Source organism: Podarcis cretensis, assembly GCF_951804945.1.
Source record: "Podarcis cretensis genome assembly, chromosome: 15".
Lineage (NCBI taxonomy): Eukaryota > Metazoa > Chordata > Lepidosauria > Squamata > Lacertidae > Podarcis > Podarcis cretensis.
The window spans coordinates 29,698,002-29,717,852 of record NC_137185.1 but is presented as its reverse complement, the minus strand read 5'-3'; the positions used below and the strand labels follow the sequence as shown (position 1 = coordinate 29,717,852).

The 19,851-nt window shown below is 44.2% G+C and overlaps 1 protein-coding gene across 1 annotated transcript; it reads right to left on the bottom strand.

Annotated features, from left to right (window-relative positions):
* Positions 1–6: 6 nt before the first annotated feature.
* On the bottom strand, positions 7–19,439 carry DDX6 (DEAD-box helicase 6). Its single transcript, XM_079956146.1, has 14 exons — positions 19,229–19,439; positions 15,862–16,315; positions 12,493–12,556; positions 11,720–11,824; positions 10,743–10,872; positions 9,700–9,846; positions 9,497–9,591; positions 8,952–9,074; positions 8,675–8,803; positions 7,899–8,015; positions 7,310–7,373; positions 6,624–6,725; positions 4,919–5,101; positions 7–3,683 (listed from the first exon to the last, which is right to left on the bottom strand). Exons 2-13 carry the CDS (start codon positions 16,059–16,061, stop codon positions 4,926–4,928), a joined length of 1,452 nt encoding a protein of 483 aa, XP_079812272.1. The 5' UTR covers positions 16,062–16,315; positions 19,229–19,439; the 3' UTR covers positions 7–3,683; positions 4,919–4,925.
* Between the last annotated feature and the right edge of the window lie 412 nt (positions 19,440–19,851).

The following is a 19,851-nucleotide window of genomic DNA, read 5'->3' as shown; positions in this document are numbered from 1 at the left end:
GCAAGCTTGAGTCCCAGTGAGTTTTTATTGAGCTAATTCTCTCTTGAAAAGTAAGTCAGGCTTTTATCATCCATCACTTCTGCCCTCTGACACAGATATGGTCAGCCTTCTATAACATACTTGTGTGCGCAGACACATATCCAACCAAAAACATGAGCTCTACTGGACATTTGCCAGTTACCAGTTCAAAAAAAGTTTTATCTTCCCTCCCGCCCCACCCCATCCCGTTTCCAAATTCTAGTCCCCACTGTTCACAGTGAACATGGCCTGGACCGAGGACTAATGAAATACAATGTTGCTTGAACTGAAAACAAAACATCCCTCCCCCTGACGTTTTCCAGTTTTGTTTCAATAAGGGGAATAGAGACTAATTTTTCTTCCAGATACCCCCTCCCCACAATTCCTGGTTAAGACACAGCAGAGCCGTTATCTTTGTATATTTCTGCATCCCACCCCACCCCCCACCCCCTGCACAGAACTCTGGAATGCTGCCAAAAGGGAGATCCTGGCATAGCAGAGGCGCATCACAAATGCCACAGCAGATCTAGCGTGCTCCCACTTGGGATTACCCTTTCCATATTCTGCCAGGGAAGAAATGGTAGCTGTGCCCCACAAACCCATGGCATGCTTGGCACCAGCAGCATAGGTCAGCCTACTGCTGGCAACAATGGCACACCGTGGCAGACACTGCCATGCACCAGAAGCCGCACAAGGCCTCCCTTCACTGGCAGCAGTCCACGAGTCCTGTGTAGGTAAACCCAACCCCAAAATAAAAATAAAAATAAAAAATAAGAATGAGATGCCCGATGTTAGCACGTCTGCCTTTGTGTCCTGTTTACATGATCTCATCCAGCTCCACAACAGACACAAAAGCAGGTGAAGGAAAGATGCTCCCATCTCATTCTGGATATATTTTTTTTCCAAAAGAAATAAAAAAAGAGTGGAAATAAGACCTACCCACCCCCACCCACCCTCATGGGCAATCTCTGGCGAGTGCCAGGCATTCTGGAAAGAACACACTGAAGTATCCCAAGCCTGGCTTTGCCCCTGGTCCAGCTCTGGGGGGATTTATCATGTAGATTGGTTACTCCTTGCACAATCCAGGGGGATAAGCCAGCCACAAGGTACATCAGTGTTTTATTCTCTTTGGACCCAGCCGGAACAACATAAAATAGATTGCTCTAGGCTGCCACAATGAATATTAATGGAGCTACATTGGCAATTTAGGAACACGAGCCCATAATCTTCAGGGTTTCTATTCAGATTAAGAGGGGGAAATGGGAGGAAGACCAGGGTCTACCTAGTCAATATCTGGAGCATCTTTCCATTTACATGTCCCTCTATGCCCTAGAGAGGGCTTCTAACCAGCACCAGGTGGCTTTCTGACCCAACAAAAGCCACCCAAAATTGGCGCTCAAGAATCTAGGCAAATGCTGCTCCCCTGCTAGGAGGCCACATTTAAAGTAATACTTTCCATTTAAAAATGCTGTGCTTCAAGAGTGACCGGCTGAGCATGGCACAGGGCATGGGGGCCACCTCAACTCATGGCACCATGTCAGGTGTGCATGCTCCTACGAGGTTCTAGATTCCTGCACACTTGTCACCTTTGCACTAAAATGACCCCCTTACCTCCTCTGCTAGGAAGACAGAAGACTGGCTGCAGCAGAAGAGCAAGATTTTGCTTTTGGTCAGAATTTCCCACCCACAAAGCATCCCTCCCCCCCTCCCACCCCACACAGAGTACTTGCCAGTCTGATGCAGCTGCAGTAAAGTCCCCAGCAGTGGAGCTATACTTTAGTGCAGCTTCTGCTACGTTACTGTGGAGTTACTAGACAAAACATTTTCACTTTGAAAGGTGTTGCCAGGAAGTACCTGGTTCTAAGCACAGACCTCTAAGCAGTAGGCTGGGTAAGGTTGTCATTTTCCATCGTGGGAGAAATCAGGGTAACTTAGCTCCTTGGGGCGAGAAAGCAGGATGGTGTGGCAAGTGCAGCTTCTGACTATGTCTGAGCAAAGAGGGTCTGTGCTTGCCCTGGTGCCTCCTGGCAGCCTGTTGCTGGTCAGGCTGGAAGGGAATTCTTAAGAAGTTTACAGGTCGAGTTTACTCACTCCTTTTGCCTGCAGATCAGGCCAAACATCAAGCATATTGGGAGGGGCACAATTTAAAGCAACACTACTTGGACCTAAAGCTTTTGCCTGTCGTATTCAAGGCATGCGGGCCACCTGCAGCAGAGAGGGGAGAGGAGAGCAAAGGCTTGGGCAGGGGCAAGGAGGGGCTTGCCCTGGCCTGCTCCAGTCTCTAGGCAGACAGGCTTGAGACAAAGTCAAAAAGAAGTCGAAAGAGGCAACGCAATCCAAGAGAACTCTGGAATTGGCCAACAGTTTTTGCTCTTTTTAGTCCCAAATCCACACTTTGCATGTCCTTTTCTATCTTGCAAGAAGGCAAAGGAGGACTGTGCCCCCTCCAGCACAGATGCCACCTTCCTGGAGTTTCTTGTAGGCAGGAATCCAGGTGTGCCTCCAAAAGGGCTCCCCAGACACACTTCTACCCCACCCCCAGATCTCTTCCAGGTCTGAAGTCGTAGTGCTTGGCATGGAGTAGTGTTGCAGAAAACTGAGCCCCTCTCACCTTTAGCTGCTGTCAAGATCTATCTATAATCCCTTTAACCCCAGCAAACTTCATCAAAACAGGAAAAAAGAAAAAAGAAAGTTATATATGAACCCATAACAGAAAAAAACACATATTTACAGAGTTTATACAAGTATACACATCCAATTTTCTGTGGAACACGCTTCAGAAAGGAAAGAACACCACGGCTCTGAGACAAGTCTACCTAGCAAGTGCTGTGACCACCAACGGAGACTCACGGAAACCAGTCTGTAGTGTTCTACAAGAGCACAAGGAGGGCTTTTCGGATGGCTCCATATTGCAGGTGGGTGGCAAGTGGCTCTTTCCTCCTGGGGTGTTGATGTTGCACTCAAATCAACCCAGGTGGTCCGGGTTCTTTTGTTTAAATACACGTATTTACAGAGTGGGTGAACTGCATCTGCATCTCAACTCCTCCATTTAAAAAAAAAAAGTTGAACAAAAAAAAAGTATTACTGACAAGTGTCACCTCCCGGCCCAGCATGTGTGCGAGAGGGGAAGGGAGTGGAGGTGGGGAGAGATACTTTGACCTGAACCAAAATGACTCCTTGGGCTGTATCTGAAAGGTGATATTCTGAATGGTCTCATAGCATAAGGCACTTTGCACAAATAAGTAACAAGCTCTTTAGCTTAAAAGACAGATGAGGAGCCAGGGAGAAGTTGAAATGCACTCAGTCAGGCGGCTGTGGGTGAATCTGAAATTGCAGAGTCAAGCTTGAATTTGGGAGTCTTCTCTTTTCAGAGTTCTTCTTCTCCACCACAAAGAAAGAAATTAAAACCAGCAGTTAGTGCAACTAATGTTCAGTCAGCACACAGTGCAAACATGTGGGAAAAACAAAGGTATTTCCTTCCTATTTTCTGCTTCCATCCTCACAGCCAGATTTAAAAAAAAAAAAATGAAAAAAACTCAGCTCTTTAATCTTCATAGTTCCAAAAACAATAGATGAAAAACCCACAAAGAGAAGGGCATCCCGAAAGAAACAATGTATCACATATCCGGATCAAAGGGCTTTAAGCTTGTGTGTTTAAGCAAAGCCTAGAAAGGAAGAAGAAACACTCACATTAGTATCACACAAAATGCATTGAAAGTTGACACTTTCGCTATAGGGTGTGTAGGCCAAAGCTGCGATCACAGCTCAAAACCAGGTAGCAAGGTGTGTGCTTTGCTGCCTGCCTGCAAGGCAGCATAAATAGAAGGAAAGATGCTTCCTGGTTAGCTCCCCATGCATAATCTTTTTGCCTCCTGCATAATATTTTTCTTTGTATACTTTTAAGAAGAATTATTTGTATTTTGAAAAATGATTAAAAAAATAATTCCCTGCTACTTCTTAATCAAGAAGCTTGAGTATTTTAGTCCCTTCCAACTCTACAATTCTATTATTCTTTTGTACATTCTTTGAGCTATAGGAATGCCCTTTGATAGGAAGACATCCTTAAACTCCTGTAACACATGTACATTACATGTGAGAAATTGTTTACACTCCAGTACATGTGAGAAATTGTTTCTCTCTCTCTCTCTTCTCTCTCTCTCTCACACACACACACACCAACAACTTAGGCACCCAACAATTGTACACGTCTCTGCAGCCACAGCAGGTGCTGTGATTCTCCAGCAGTTTGACTTCACCCTGGAAGGTGCACTCCATTGTCTCTCAAGACAGACAGATGTCAACAATATAGGAAGTTGCCTTATACTAAGGCTGACCAGTGGTCTTATGTAACTCAGTACTGACTGGCAGCACTTCTTCAGTGTTTCAGTTCAGGCGTCTTTACCTACTCCTTCCCTGGGGACTGAACCTGGGACCTTCTGCATGCAAAGCAGATCCTCTACCATTGAACTACAGTCCCTTATTGCTATCAGCTGCCCCTCAATCTGTTCTCACAGCCACTAATGGAGCCTGAGAAAGCAGAAAGAAAATTCTCTCTAACCACTGTTTGGGGGGGAAATAGTAAACTTGCCCCCAGGCTCTTTGAAAGGTGTACATCCAAGAGTCAAGTAGAAAATTTGCTCACTCTGATACTCCACAAGTCCAAAAGCCACAAGAAAGCAGTGATCCTTATGACCAAGCTATAAACTCTTATCAGACCTCATAAATATAGGGAATTAACAACTAATAAGGGCAAAGTGCGGAGACAAGTAGCACTGCTTTGCACAGGCATGCATAGGACAGGTAAGTGAGCAGGAATGGCCTATTCAGCCACCTCTCCAAAAGTGATTGGAAAGTCTAATTCAGCCTGCTTCTCCCTTCAGCCCCCAAGTCAAATACGTACGCAGCGGTTAAGGTTTTTCATCTTCTACAGGCTCACTGTGGTATTCTGCCACATACAGGCTTTTGTCAATGTTACTGGGGATGGGCTTGATTTCTGTACCCAGCTGTTCCTCAATACTCTTCAGGTTGAACCGATCATCATAGGTGATCAAGTTGATGGCTAGCCCAAGGTGGCCAAATCGACCTTTAAGGAGAGAAATCGGCTGACATAAGTTGAGAAAATCCTCAGGCTTGCAGCAGCTTTTGTCCCTTGTCAGCTAATGCATGGCTGGTTCAGCAGCAGTGCTGAAGACTGTTCAACCCCAGCGCGAGACTCAAAGGCCACCCTGTTCTCCTTCCCACACCCTGTATAGCTGCACTTTCAAGTTTCACATCCCCATTTATTCTGGTATTTTCAACTTACAACAAAAATAATAAGGGCATTTTACTATTCCCCTGTGAGGAGGGGTGAAGTACAAAGTTAAGAATCAAGCATGACTAGCCCACTCACATTTTGATCTCTGTAATAAAGCTATTTGCATGTTGTTTTTCTTGTTCAATCCAAACAGATTACATATATATCATATGAAATATGTTGCTATCTACAATAGATAGATAATAACTTTCTATTTGTGGAACTAATTGCTGCATAGCAATTGAAACAAGATAGATTAGGCTATTCCCCTGCAAAGCTTCCTCAAACCTGCAGTGGGCAACCAACAATCCTGATGGGGGTGGGGGGAGCCTGCTTCAGAATATTCCCCCCAGCTCTTCTTGAAAAGGTGCCCATTCTCAGAGTGTAATGGGTTGGGGTAGTACCACAGGGGGTGTGGTTCACAGAATCATGAAGAACTTGGCCTGAGTAGGACTTCACTGGTGCACTGCATTGTGCTCCTAATCAAACTGGCAGTCAACAAAGCTGCTGCAGAGAATGCATCTGTATCAACCCACTACCACACCAGGTGAACTGCAACTACGCCAGCTGAGTTTTCAAGGGCGGCCCTCTGTAAAGTGCACCAGGAGGTTAGGAGACTGCATTGATGATGGGAACTCAATAAGGCTTCTCTGTTTAAACTCTGGGATAGAAAGCATGAGGCCTATTGGATTTGGTGGGACTCCCAACTTCCATCAGCTCCACCCAGCATGGCCAATGGTCAAGGATGATGGAGGCTGCAGTCCAACATCATCTGGAGGTACCATGATAGCTACCCCTGGTTTACCTTCCTCTGAATGGTTTCAGAAATAACACTAGTTCCTATCAAGATCGCTGGATAAGTGATAGTGATACCCCACACATTAGCTTCACCCCTGCCATTATGTTTCACCCCATGCTGTCCACATATTGTAGAAAGGTTGGAAGTAAGAGAAGCCTCCTAAACCCACATGAGCTGCAACAATAACAGCCTACATGTTCCCCAACACATGGGTAGTATCAGTGCAGGGATGACCCACATGGTCCCCCCCCCCCCAATGCAATCTCAACTGTGCAGAAATAAGTGACTGAATAAGGCTAATATTGCTCACGGATTGTTTTTTCAAAGGAAAAGAGCTTGATGACATCAGCTCTGCTTAACAGAGGGGTGGCTGGTGCACCAACAGAACCCTAATCTGGCCATGGGCTCCAACATGAAGGACAAAGTCAAAGTTGGCTGCTGCTTGCTCACTGAGCAGTATTTGGCGAGAAGCTACCAAATAAGCTGTCATTTTTCACTGCACAGCTTTCTCACCTGATCTGCCAATACGGTGGAGATACGTTTCTGCCAGCTTTGGAAAATCAAAGTTTATCACAACATTCACAGCTTGGATATCAATACCTCGGGTAAACAGATCTGAAAAATGAAGTTTTCAGTTTAGATAATTTGACAAAGGTGACAAGGACAGCCCTCCTCAACCAAGAAGTGGTAAGATTGTCTGCCAACAGGCATTAGCAGGGCAGGAAACCAAGACACAACTAATTTTGCATTAAGTTTTTCCTTTAGCCTCAAGAGCTGCTGGATTCTTTAAAGGACTAACCCTGAAGGACCCTTCACAGCCACACAGATATTTATGATGAACAATACACAGTTGTCCCATAGCTAACTTTTCCCAACCAAGAAAATTCAGAACCTGGACAAAGCGTTTCTTGACTACTCAAACTGTTGCACCATTCAGTTGCGAATGCTCTTCAACGATAACTACTAAGCCAACAAGAAGCTGGGGGAGGTTATCCAAACTGCTTTCCCCCTTATTCATTCTTACGTCCATTCATAATAATGCCCATACCCCTCTTGCATTCTCCTATTTGACTGAAGGTGCTTAATAAATTTCCAAAATGGAAGCTCAGAGAAGATATTCTAAGTCTACTTTTAATTTGATATTGAATAGTCACTAGGCTTGAGACATGAGCCAGAGAGAAAACAAAAGGGGTACTCACCAGTGCAAACAAGATTGCGGCATAAGCCATTCCGGAAATCGTGGAACACACGATTGCGGTGCTCCTGGTAAGAAACAGGAAGAGATTATTCACCAAAACATCCCCTGATGTTGAGAGACCAAGCAGCTGGGAATCTCCAGAGAAACAGCAAGAAAACAACAGCTTGCACAATTCATGCCACAAAGCACAACTTACTGCAGGAAAAACTGCTGCACCAGATATTGCAAGTCTGAAGTGCTATATTTGGGGCCACTCCCTATCAGTTCCTGTCTTCCACTTTCACACTAGATTACCCCAATTCTATCTTAATTTAGCCATCTGTTTAGCCCCCCATTGTGCCAGTACCAATCTGACTCTCATTTAAGAACTGAAGGAAATCTCTTCAAACACTGGCATACTTCGGTGCCATACGAGTAGTAGTAACAGAACTAAAGGTGGTTCCAGAGAGTATTTGAATGTGTCATGCAGCAAGAAGGGAACCTCTGAACAGCATCTATCTCCTCATCTGCCCCCCCCCAACCCTTAGTATCAGGAACCAAGTTGCATTAAAATCCTATAGATGCTTGTTAATTTTTAACTTCATACTGACCTGTCTCATCTTTGCATGGATATAGAAGCACGAATACCCCAGCTGGGAAATTTTCTTAGCTAGTAGTTCAACCCGTTGGGAAGAGTTGCAGAAGATGATTGATTGGTTGATTTGGAGCTAAATACAAATACAAAGTGTTCAATGTCTGAAAATTCCAAGGCAATTAATCTTTTTTAAAAAACAAAACTATCACAACAAAGCATCTCATTTATAAACTGCACAAACACTTCCTACACATAACCATGTATCATCCTCCCCTGGCTGAGGCCGATAGGAGTTGGATGTTCAAAACATCTGGATAGTATCAGGCTAGGAAAGGTGGTTCAAAGTAGTTCTAATGGTTCTGGTAAAAAGTTACCAGCTGCAAGATGAACAAGTGGTGCGGCTGCTTCAGTTCAGCATAGTTCCTGAGCCCCTCACAACATAAGCCCCAACTCAGGAAAGAAATGTAGCTTCAGAACAATCCAGAACATGAAGCATACAACAATGTATATCCTCTTAAATGACAATTTCTCATTCAGAGTTCTATTCTACTGGAAAATTATGGGGGGTGGGGAGCAGTAAGTACAGATATGCAAACACAGCTTTTCATTCGGACTACGTTAGAGGAGGCCACCATGTAAGCCCTCATTTCCTCTCCAGGAGTCTTCAGACCTGTGCTTTCTAGATGAACATCTTTTATTTAGTTTACTGTTTAGTTATATGACTTGGTCTATCTGATTCCATGTACGAAACATAGTTTGGGGCAGAATTGGAAGCCTGATGTCACAGCTTACCCTGGAGAATAGTGTGTTGAGACAATGAACTTTCTGGCGCTCAGTTACGTAGGCATAGTACTGAGTAACTCCCTTCAGTGTCAGCTCTTCCATCAAGTTAATCTCATAAGGTTTCTGCAAGTGGGAATTCTGAAAGAGAAGCATTTTGACATTTGGGTAAAAATGCAGCCTGCAGGAAACCCTGACAGTTGTTCTTTTGGTCATTAAGAAAAGAGGGATTTATCAAATGTTGTAGCAAGTGCCAACAGTCCAAGAAAATAATCAACGCTGCACTTACCATAAACTTCTGTACACTTAAAGGGAAAGTGGCTGAGTATAGCAAGATCTGTCTATTTTTAGGTAGCGTGAGAATAATGTCCTCCATTATTTGAACAAAATCTTGGGACAGCAGCTTGTCTGCCTGCAAATACAAGTGGACCAATTTAACACTGGAGTCTTCATGCAACATATAAAATCTTGCTCAACATTCAGAGATCCTTACTGGTCTGTCTTTACAACTACTGTAGTTCCAAATAAGAGTTCCAGCTTCACTTTAACATGCCTGCCTAAATAATAATAATAATTTATTATTTCTACCCCACCCATCTGGCTGGGTTTCCCCAGCCACTAAAGACATTAATGTATCCCAGCCCTTAACCAGAATCAACTTGACCTTATTTTTTCATGCAGCCCCTACCCCTTTTAAGCAGAAGAATAAACCTTTGCAAGGGTACCAGGATACAGGCCTGATTTAAAAATGCATTTCAAGGAACAGGAGTTGCCACGTGCTGATACTTTAACTTGCAAAGAACAGATTCCAGAGTCTGGCAATGCTAATATTACCTCATCTAGAACAATCATCTGGACATGGTCCACCTTTGCTACTCCTTTCTTGATGAGATCCAGAATCCTCCCTGGCGTAGCTATCACCACATGCACTGCAAAAACACAGAAGCACACAGAGATGAGCTGCAACTTGAATTATGGAAGTCTGAAACTAAACAGTCAGGTGCCACGTAGGGCATCCAGGGCTCTACACTTCCTACCTGTATCATCAAGCCTCATTATGTCATCACGCAGGTTGGTTCCTCCTGTGGTTGCCATCACTTTGGCCCCTCCCATATGTTTGCTGACCTGGATGCAGATCTGACTGACCTGCAGGGCAAGTTCTCGTGTGGGAACAATCACCATTGCTGCAAGAAAGAAGAATATTCAGGGCAGACCAAGGATTTTTGCATTCATATATTGTACCCTTTAAGGGCTCAACACAAGACTTTCAAAAATCCCATTGTTCTTACCAGCTTATACAGAGATACAATAAAAGTGTTAATTGTAAACAGAGGCAATGGAAAGAGAATTTTTCTTCAAACATATAAAAATCTAGACTACAAAGATCAATGAAACAGGATGGCAGCAAGCTCAGGACATAAAAGTTATTAAAAAAAATGAACAATTAATTGATTGAATTCACCAACGTGGTGGTCTTAAGTCACTAGCTCAGAGAGCTTCAATAAAGGAAGTTTCACCTAGTCCAGAAGCAATTATTTCTAAGCAACAAATATTGGGGGCTGTCTATCACCCTCTTGCCTGGTATGCAAATGAGCTTCCCCGAGGCATCCAGTTGGACCAAGAATATTGGACTAAAGACAGACTGATTCAAAAAATAAGTTATGTTCTTAGTTGGCGGGAGCACACTGTAACAAGAAACACTTAATTGCATCCCATTGTAATTTTCATCAACTAAATCTACTCTCAAGCATTTTATCTCTATAATGCAGGGAAAATCTCAGCATCTGTTTCACAACTCTGGGGTGGGCAAGTTTGCAGTTCAACCCTTCAAATTTTTACTTCCTGTAAAAGTGTTCTGTAAATCAAAGGAACAGCCTTCTTAACAGGTGCTGCTAAAGGTTAAAGGGGTGTTGTTGAAAAGGCAGGGATAAAGCAGCATTATCAACCTTGAGAAAGTCTGTCTAATGCTTTGCTTTCCTGATATCTGTGAAGTGGGAAGTTAAAGATAGTAAGGTGGGTGAAATTTAAAGATCTAGACAAAGTTCTCATGGGGCTTACTTATTTCCCATCTTCAACTTACCTTGTATGTTATCCTTCTTTAAGTCAAGCCGTTCAAGTAAGGGAATGAGGTAGGCGCCGCTCTTTCCGGTTCCGTTCTTAGCTCTAGCCAAGATATCCCTCCCAGACAAAGCAATGGGAATGCTCTCCTCCTTAAAAGAAGGAACAAGGATCAGCACAAGAAAACACAATGCTTACCTCTACTGGGAGCAAAGGGTGGGGGGAGAGGCACTGGAGCTAATGTAGCATTAGTTAAGACCCTAGGGCAAACCAGCACATATCTTCCCGGCATGGCCCGCCACCCAAGCAAGAAGTCTATCATCATGAACTGGACCTCTCACAAGCAGTGATAGAAGCTACAGAGGGGCCCACATCCTGTCAGTACGGTGACTCAAAGGTAACTAACTAGCTAGGGTTTTTTTTTTCCTTTTCAAAAATGGGCAGAGATAGCTGCTTCCAGTTTCTTCAGATGATATAGTTTTCAGGATGAACCAAAGTCAAAGCACAGGAGCCTTGTCCTCCAGTAAAAGTGTCACAGAAAAAGCAACGAGTCAAGATTTCTCCCTGTTGCCCTCCACACAGCCAAGGACTGGATGCACAAACAATTTAATACAGAATCCACATATTTTTCAGGCTATTGTGACACCAATGGCCTATTGAGAAAATAATGGCTTTCCTCCTAGTTGGTCAGCTATAAGAAGTTTATAATTGCTGAAAAAGAATGACTCAAGCAGGAAAAGTTCTGTATTAACTGTATTGAACAATAATGTTCCTGAACTCTGGAGACACATGGGTGAGGGAGGAGTCTCAGTTATCCACACAGCAGCTAGATAAAGTTGCCAGAGTGCCAGTGAAAGCAACATGGCAAAATAAAGCATCATGCTCAACAGGAATCTAAAGCACCATATCATGCACTATCCAGCTCAAATAGTCCTCTACCAGCTGAATTTTCATTCACCAGGTAAGCACCTTACATCTGCTCCTGTCACACAAACCAACCTGAATCGGAGATGGTTTTTCCCAGCCCATTTCAAAAATTCCCATCAGCAACTCCCGTTTCAGGCAGTAATCTTCAAATTCATTTCCTTTTGTGGATGTCACATCCTGAAAAAGCAAAGTAAAACACTCAGCTCATGCCCTCTCACATATTCAGTTTCAGTACCAGATAAAAGCAGGTAGCAGAGTGATAGTTCAGTGGGACAGCACCTCCTTTGTATGTACAAGCTCCCAAGCTCAATCCCTGGCATTCTATAGATAGGGCTGAGGAGACCCCTTCCTGGAAGCTTGGACAGCTGCTTCCAGCCAGTGTAGAAACTACTCAGAAAGACAGACCAACAGTATAAGGCAGCTTCCTTTGCTTCCTGTTCATTTGCTCATCATGGAGAATATATACTAAAAGATGCTCTTGCTTGCATGCACATGCCCTTCGGTCCATTCTACAAAGCCAATGTGATTAGTACAACACATCAAAGTGCAAGTAGATAAATAGGTACTGCTCCAGTGGGAAGGTAAATGGCATTTCCATGCACTGCTCTGGTTCACCAAAAGCGGCTTAGTCATGCTGGCCACATGACCCGGAAGCTGTCCACGGACAAAACGTCGGCACCCTTGGCCAGTAAAGCAAGATGAGTGCTGCAACCCCAGAGTCGTTCGCGACTGGACTTAACGGTCAGGGGTCCCTTTACCTTTTTTAGTCCAAACATCTACACACCTCCCTCAATTATATTTAAAGCCCAATATTTGCATGCTTTCTAGGTTTAGAAACTCCTTACCGAAGTTTTAATTCTCAGATCTTTTGGAGGGAGTTTTAAAGTCTTCTTCCAGTCATCGCCAGGTCTGAAGTGAGAAAATAAGACTTGTCAGCCGCTGACAGGATGCACCATTCCACTCTGGACTGAGAGTACCAGAGAGCCAGAAATGCAAACCAGAGAACATGACAGAAGAAAAACTAATGATTCCTCAAATGTACCCCAAGGCTTAAATTCATATAATAGCCATCTTCTCTCATAGGACTGTGAAGGGAACAAGAGCTCTCCAACGGAAAATATTCAGCACTCGCCAAACTACAATTTCCAGGACACTATGGGGAAGGCATGACAATTAAAATGGCGTAAAACCTTTACTGTGCAGCTATGTCAGATGAGGTCCATATACTGTACTTATATTACGCATGTGGCAGATGCAAAATCCATGCCTTAGAAAACTTGTCAGAATGAGTTAACTGAAAGCAATAGTGGCAAATTTAATCTAGCTACTAACTAAGCAAGACAAGATTCCCTAAACCGACAGTGCACCACCTTAGTCTGTGTTTCAGGACACAAAGTTCTTCTGACATATGATCCAAAGCCCTCATTATGCAGTCAAGTACACAATAAATGTTAAGCAAGCAAGCACCTGAAATTGTATTAAAAACCAATAAGTTGTTTGATTTTTGCTGAACATAGGTGCAGAAATGGCAATTAATGAATGCAGCAGCCAGATGATCAGGCTACATGTCTAACCCAACCACATTAGCTGCCTATGTTTCCAGGCAAATTCAAGGTTCTGATTTTAACTCATAACGCCTTGTGTGGTTCAGGGCACTTATCTTTGTAGAAGGTGCCTATTGACATGAATCTATTTGGTCAGCTCCAATAAATGTTCATGGAAGGCTTCTTCAGTGATGGTTCTGCACCTCTGTAATATTCTCCCAAAGCTCACCTGGCACAGAAACTGCTGTATCTATGTGGTGCCAGGTAAGAACCTTCTACATCATGTGCATTTGACAGCACATTAATAAATATCTCTTCTTTAAGTGTTATCTGCCACTGTTGATTTTGTTATTTTTATGGACAATTGTTTTTATTATGGTTTTAAATTTTATAAGCTATGTATTTTGTCTTGGGTCTTTCCATAAAAGTTGTCTATAGAGATTTAATAAACACTATAATCAATTCATAATATAGTCAATTCTTCATTAGGGGAAAGATGCCTTTCATCTAAACCAAAAAATTCTATAGTAAGACCACTTTTAAAAAAATTCCCTGGTTACCATAAACTAAGAAATTTTAGGCCAATATGCTACTCCTTTTCCTAATAGCCAAAGTGGTTGAGTGAACTATAGATAAGGAGCTGTCTATCTAGGTCCATATCAAACTGGCTTCTGGCTGTGGTTTCAGGCAGACTGCCTTAATCACCATAGGTGATGACTTCCAGTAAGAGACATGGGGAGCATAACTCCAACAATACTCTTGAACTTCTCAGCAGTTTTTGTAACTAATGATTATGGCATCTTTCTGGAAGTGCTACACGTTTTGTGAGCAAGGAGACCCAGTGCTTTTTTTTTAAAACAAAAATGATATGGGGTACTCTCATTTTGACTCAAGAAAACCACCATTTTATAGTTCAAATTGGGAAAAATAAATACATTAAATGGACAAAAGTACAAAGATTCACAAAATGTTTAGGGGTATGCGTAGCCCTGCATCTCCCCCAGAAAAAAGTACTGGGGAGACCACTTTGTGGTCTTCCATTACTGCCCTATCTGGCAATTACAGGTGATTATAATGAAGGGCTTTTCTTTCCTGCAGAAGCTCTCTTATGGGGTCTTGCATGTATCTCTTTTGTCCCACCATATTAATACAAGACAGGAAACCACTGGGAGAGATTACCCAGTTTCTATTCCTTTCCTATCTGAACCAGATAAGATAATTCTTAAATGACTGCCTGAAGTCAGTAATGATCAAGATGAGGGTCAATATCAAACTTTGTCCAGACAAGACAGATGCTCATAGTAGGTAATCTTATAACTAGAGAAGAGATGGAACTGTTTGCTCTGAGTGGGGTCACACTCCTGAAATAAGTTAATTGCTGGAGTTTCCTCCTGGACTCTTAGGTGGAAGTTACGGACAGCAGTACATTTCAACAGTTTCAACCAATAAGGCAGGGGGCAAGTAGCCTTGCCACTGTTATGCAAGTCTGGAAGCCTCACTCTTCCAATATGCAGCTATGTGTAGCTGACCTTGAAGATGATGCAGAAACTTCAGTCCATCACAAATGCAGCCACCAGTATAATCACCAATGTCAGCTACTGGGAATACACAACACCAATTCTGAGTAAGTCCTCTGGTAGCCAATGAGCTTGTTTCCAGGTGAATATCAGTATGATGGTTCTTACCTCTAAGGCACAAGTCCAATATTCCTGAGATTGTGGGTTTCACTGTTCTCTGGGGTAGCTGGCCTCAATTATTAATACAGCTCTCTCAATAGTGTTTCTGTGCTTGCAGCAATTTGCTATTGGATCAAGGAGCCTAGGCTACTCAGAGAAATAGTCAAAGCTTCTCTGATTAGGAAAGCTTTTCTGAAGTTGCATATACTGAATTATTGTGTAAACCATATGTTATTAATATGTTTAACGTGCTTAATTATTATTATATGCTTCTCAGGGTTCTCTAAAGCACCATGTGCATTGATGGATACAAATACACATTAGGAAATGAAGTACAAGAATCCCAATTAAGTATTTGCTGAAATCGTTGAAGCTCCACAGAATCAGAGAGGTGAAGGGTGATTTGTAGGAAATATAGCCCACCTCCCTGTTTGATGCTAGAACCATCAAGAGGGCTTTCCTCATTTTCAACCAAAATCTATCCACCTGTAACTTAAGCTCTAGACCTAATCCTGTCCTCTGGGGCAGGTATGTGAAGAGTGCTGTCATGTTACCACTTAGGCTTTCCTCCAGGACATTCACATCCTTCATATGACTCCCTTTACATATGGCTGATCAGCTTTGTTGCCCTCCTCTAAATCATTTTCATTTGCCTGCATCCTCCTCAAAGCATAGCACCCAGAACCTGACACAGTACACTAGTTAAGGTCTGATTAATGCAGCTATGGAGTCCAAAGTGCTCAGAGCCTAGCACAAGCAAAGTGGATTTTGTCAATCTCATTAACAATGGAAACACTGGGTTTTCTGTACAAACACATGAGGGCATTTCATGATCAACAATTAGAATGCATGAAAACTAACAGAACAGAAAGGATGGCAGTTAAGGCTTCGCATCAAGTACTGCTCCGGTTGGCAAAACAGGCCCACAGGAAGAACTCTGGAGGTCATCCTTTAAGCACCAACATGGCTGCTGAGTAGTTCGGCAAGTACTCACTTGATAGTGGAGGCCATGCTCTGTGCTTGCTGCTGAGTGCCGTTATTGATTGTGTTGGGATGTTTCAGCTGGTTCATCTGTTGCTGAGCCTGTGTTCCCCCGCCTCCTGGGCCACCAGTGGGTTTTACGGGGCCCCTCAGCTGTCCATTTTGACTGGAGAGACCCATTATAACAGGGTTCTCTGTTCTGGCTGTACTCATGTTTTGCTTTATAAAGATGTCTTTTTCAACTTCAAAACTTTGTGAGTACAGAAACTGTAATAGTTTATTAGACTCTCCAAGATGAAGAGATAAATAAGGTCCTGCTCAATATATGAGTCTTTTATTGCAACGCAGGCAAGCACCTGTAAAGTCACTCAAGAGTAAAGCAGTAACTTGCACTGTGGAACAACTCTCTTTAAAAAAAAAAGTCTTCTGACAAACTTGAGTTCTATCCAAAAACCACTCACTTCAATCTGAAAAAGATAAGATAATACTGTTAGTATTTCTAATTATTTGCTGCAAGCTATAACAGTTGGAAGGATGTCCTCAATGATGCAGACAGATTGGGAGAACTATTTTACTAATAGACTACTGATAAGGAAAAAACCCCAATGAACAGTCTTGTGGTGCCTTAAAGACTTAACAAATTTCTTATGGCACAAGCCTTGATGGACTAAGGCCCCCTTCAAACGCACTGAGTGTGCTCCCGGGTTGGTGGATATATATACACATGAGGGGAAAAAGAGAAATATAAACATTGAGATGAGATAGAAATAAAACAATAAAGCCAGAAAATTACATTAAAGTAAAATAATAAGTTATCATCATGATCACCCTGCTTATTTTATGTAATTTTATGACGTTTTAAACTTTAATGCAATTTTCACTTACTAGGCTTTCTGCATTCCTTTCTATCTGACCTCATTGTTTACATTTCTCTCTCATTTCTCTCTCTACACCCAGATGTATATAAATTTGCCCACTGAGAACAAACTTTATCTGATGAAGTGGACTCTAATCCACCAAGTAATAATTTTTTTTACAGTGATATCCCAACTGTGGCAATGGGACTTTCACTTGGGCAACAGCAAACACTGAAGGACCCTCTGGGGCCGGTGGGGGCTGTAGGGGGTGGAGAGAAAAGTGAATCCTTTGTGTCCTGATGGATCTGACCTAGTGTCATGAGGGTTCTGTAAAACTCATTTTTGCTGCAACAGACTAACATAGGCACACCTCTGGAAATGAGAAAATTTGATACACATCCAAAAAGACTCCCACTAGTTCCCCTGCAACTCTGCATTGCAAAAGGATGCCAGTACAGATGGTGTATTGTCTTTGTTAATAAACTAGCCATAAGCTCTCTAAACTTTGTTTCCAAAACTCTTACTAAAACTACAAAATTTTTGCTTAAGATCCTGAATGTACTGTCTTCTTCTTTTCAGTACTGTTTTTATTACACTACCTCCTATCTGCTGAAAATATTGCTGCAAATGAAGTATGCACACTGGTGTGATGCCTTTTTAAAAAACTTCTAAAGGGGAACTTGTTTTGGAAATGAAATGGAGGTACACAGTATGCAGACAGTGACAAGTTCCCTCTCCAATTTTTATGAAAGGGTGAGTTTGAAAAGCCCTTTCCTGTGCACATACAAAATTAGTGGCCCCAAATCATGCTTGCAAATCATGTTAAGGGAAGGGAGCTCTAACTATGGCACTTCACAGACACAAGCAAGCGCTCCAAGCAGGAAGTCTGGCTTCTGAATTGCAGAGCACCTCTTCAGCTAAAGCCACCTGACTGGAAATAAGGAGTGAAGTTTGCCAGATGCATCTTACAGGCTTACAAAGATTCCAGAGCAAAGCCTCTTTATGGATGGCACATGCTGAAGTCTTGGTATTGAAGTTACATGTAAAGAGAAGGGTATGTACCCTCAAAACTCAACTGTTCCTCTGAGAATATGTTACAAAAGTATAGTCACTCAGGAGAGGCTGCAGCCCACCAGAAAACTAAACAGAAGCTGCTGAGAGGCCTCTGAAATGTTTGTGTTACTGATATTGCAGTGTAGCTAGCTCTCTTTCTACTCTGCTGAAAAGTGACTAAGATAAAAGCACTCTAGGCCTCCCTGAGCAATCCCCAAAGTGCTTGCCAGCACTCAAGAGTGTAGCTGATACAAGCTTGATTATACAATAGTGTACTCAATAAAGTCTGCATTCCTCCTTTTGCAAGTGTTGTGATTTGAGGAACTAATTTACTATTTCTTCCAAAATGGCAAGTCCAGAAATTCCCAGGCCAAAATGTCACTATGTGCGTGAGCGTAGTACACTCCCCCAACCGCATCTCAATACGCCCAAGGCAGAGAATCACAAAAGACCCACAAAGCAACCCCCTAACGCCTGCTGGAACTACAGCACTGGTCAGAAGAACCCCCCCACCCCATTTCTTAAGACTAGCTGACCAGCTGCCACAAATGAAAATAAGGGGCCTGCTACCCTGAAAAAAAAAACCAACAGTAAATTTTAAAGTGGCAGCTTTAAAAACATTTTTCTCCACAGCCAGGCCAGGTAGTGGCTGCGGAGCGAAGCTGCATATTATGGATTGCATCCATTACTATTCATACTCAGAAAGGGCCCAGTGAAATGAATAGGCATGGCTAGATTAGATCCATCAACTTCAGTGGGTCTACTCCGTGTAGAAGCTAGTTGGCTATAACACTAAGATCATTTCCCCCTTTTGGATTTTTTTTGGGGGGGCGGGGCTGCAACGTTTTCATTACGAAGGAGGCTTCCAGGCTTCCCTCCGAGGAGGGAACAAGAGAGTTCCAGGGCGTCTCTTTCTCTCCCCTCACCCTTTCCCCATTTTGATTATGTGTCGGCAAAGCGGAGGGGGGTTTTGAGAAAGGGAAGGGGGTGGGGAACCAGCTCCACACCCTCCGTTCCTGGCTGGACAAGTGAGCAGCCACCAAGACCTAGGCCAGAATCCCGCGGGGCCACTGTCTCCACCCGGCGCAGTCAAAGAACCCTTTACCCGCAGACCGCCGCTTTTAAGGGAAACTGCTGCGTCTGCCGGGGCCTCCGCGCGCTTTTCTGGACCGAGAAGCAGAGGGAAGAAAGGAAGGGGAGGGGGCGCGGCCTGAAGGCCGACAAAGCCGCCGCCGCCGCCCGTCCCTCAGCAGGGGCAGCTTCGTCGGGCCTCACCGGGCACCCGCCGCCGACCCCACAAGCCGAGGCCCGTCGGTCGGCCGGCCGCCCCGCTTTCTCCCCCCTCCCTGCTTCCTTGTCGCTGAGGGGCGTGTGAGGAGGAAAAGGGAGGCCCCGATCCCAGGCCCAGCTACGCACGCGCGCGCCCCATCTTCTGCCGCCCCCGCGCCTCACAGAGGGGAAGCGCCTCACCGGCCCTGCTGCCTGCTCGCTCGCTCTCTCCTTCCTCCTTCCTTCCTTTATTTCTTCCCTTCTTTCGCGCCTGCCTTGCTGCGCTCGGTCTCCCGCTCCGGGTGTCGGCCTATCTCCTAGCCCGTCACTCGGTGGGTCTGCTCCGGACTATGGCGGCGGCGGCGGCGACGCGACAACAAGATGGCGGCTTCCTCCTTCCTTCCTCTCTCAGGGCAGGCCCCGCCCACGCCGGAAGCACCACCCCCCTCGGCGTTCGAACGCTTGGGCGCGCATGCTCCGAGCGCCGCTCCGTTGTCTGCGGAGGGAAGAGGCTCCTGAGTTTTCGGCCGCGCTCAAACGGCGACGCTCGCCCCCCCCCCTCCCTCGGCCCGAGCTGCGCGCGCCTCCTCGGCCCGTGCTCGACGCGGGTGCTCAGGGGCAGACTCTGCTCCTGTACATGGAGGCTCTACTACGCCCTTATGGCAGATGGACGCTGCTTCCTCCTCCCCCTCCTCGTCAAATGTACCTACAGTACTGTAGTTTCAAAACCACTTAAGCGCTGTTATAAGAAAATAATACCTGTAATTCCCTTGTGGAATATCTAGATTCTGTCTAGAGTCCCTCAGGAGATTTTTATCGGTCGG

Coding starts and splice junctions, on each gene's coding strand:
- DDX6 (XM_079956146.1), bottom strand. CDS start 16,061: ATGAGTACAGCCAGAACAGAGAACCCTGTTATAATGGGTCTCTCCAGT. Junction 12,557..15,861: donor AGCATGGCCTCCACTATCAA/GTGAGTACTTGC, acceptor TTCTCACTTCAG/ACCTGGCGATGACTGGAAGA. Junction 8,804..8,951: donor TAAGTGTACAGAAGTTTATG/GTAAGTGCAGCG, acceptor CTTCTCTTTCAG/AATTCCCACTTGCAGAAACC.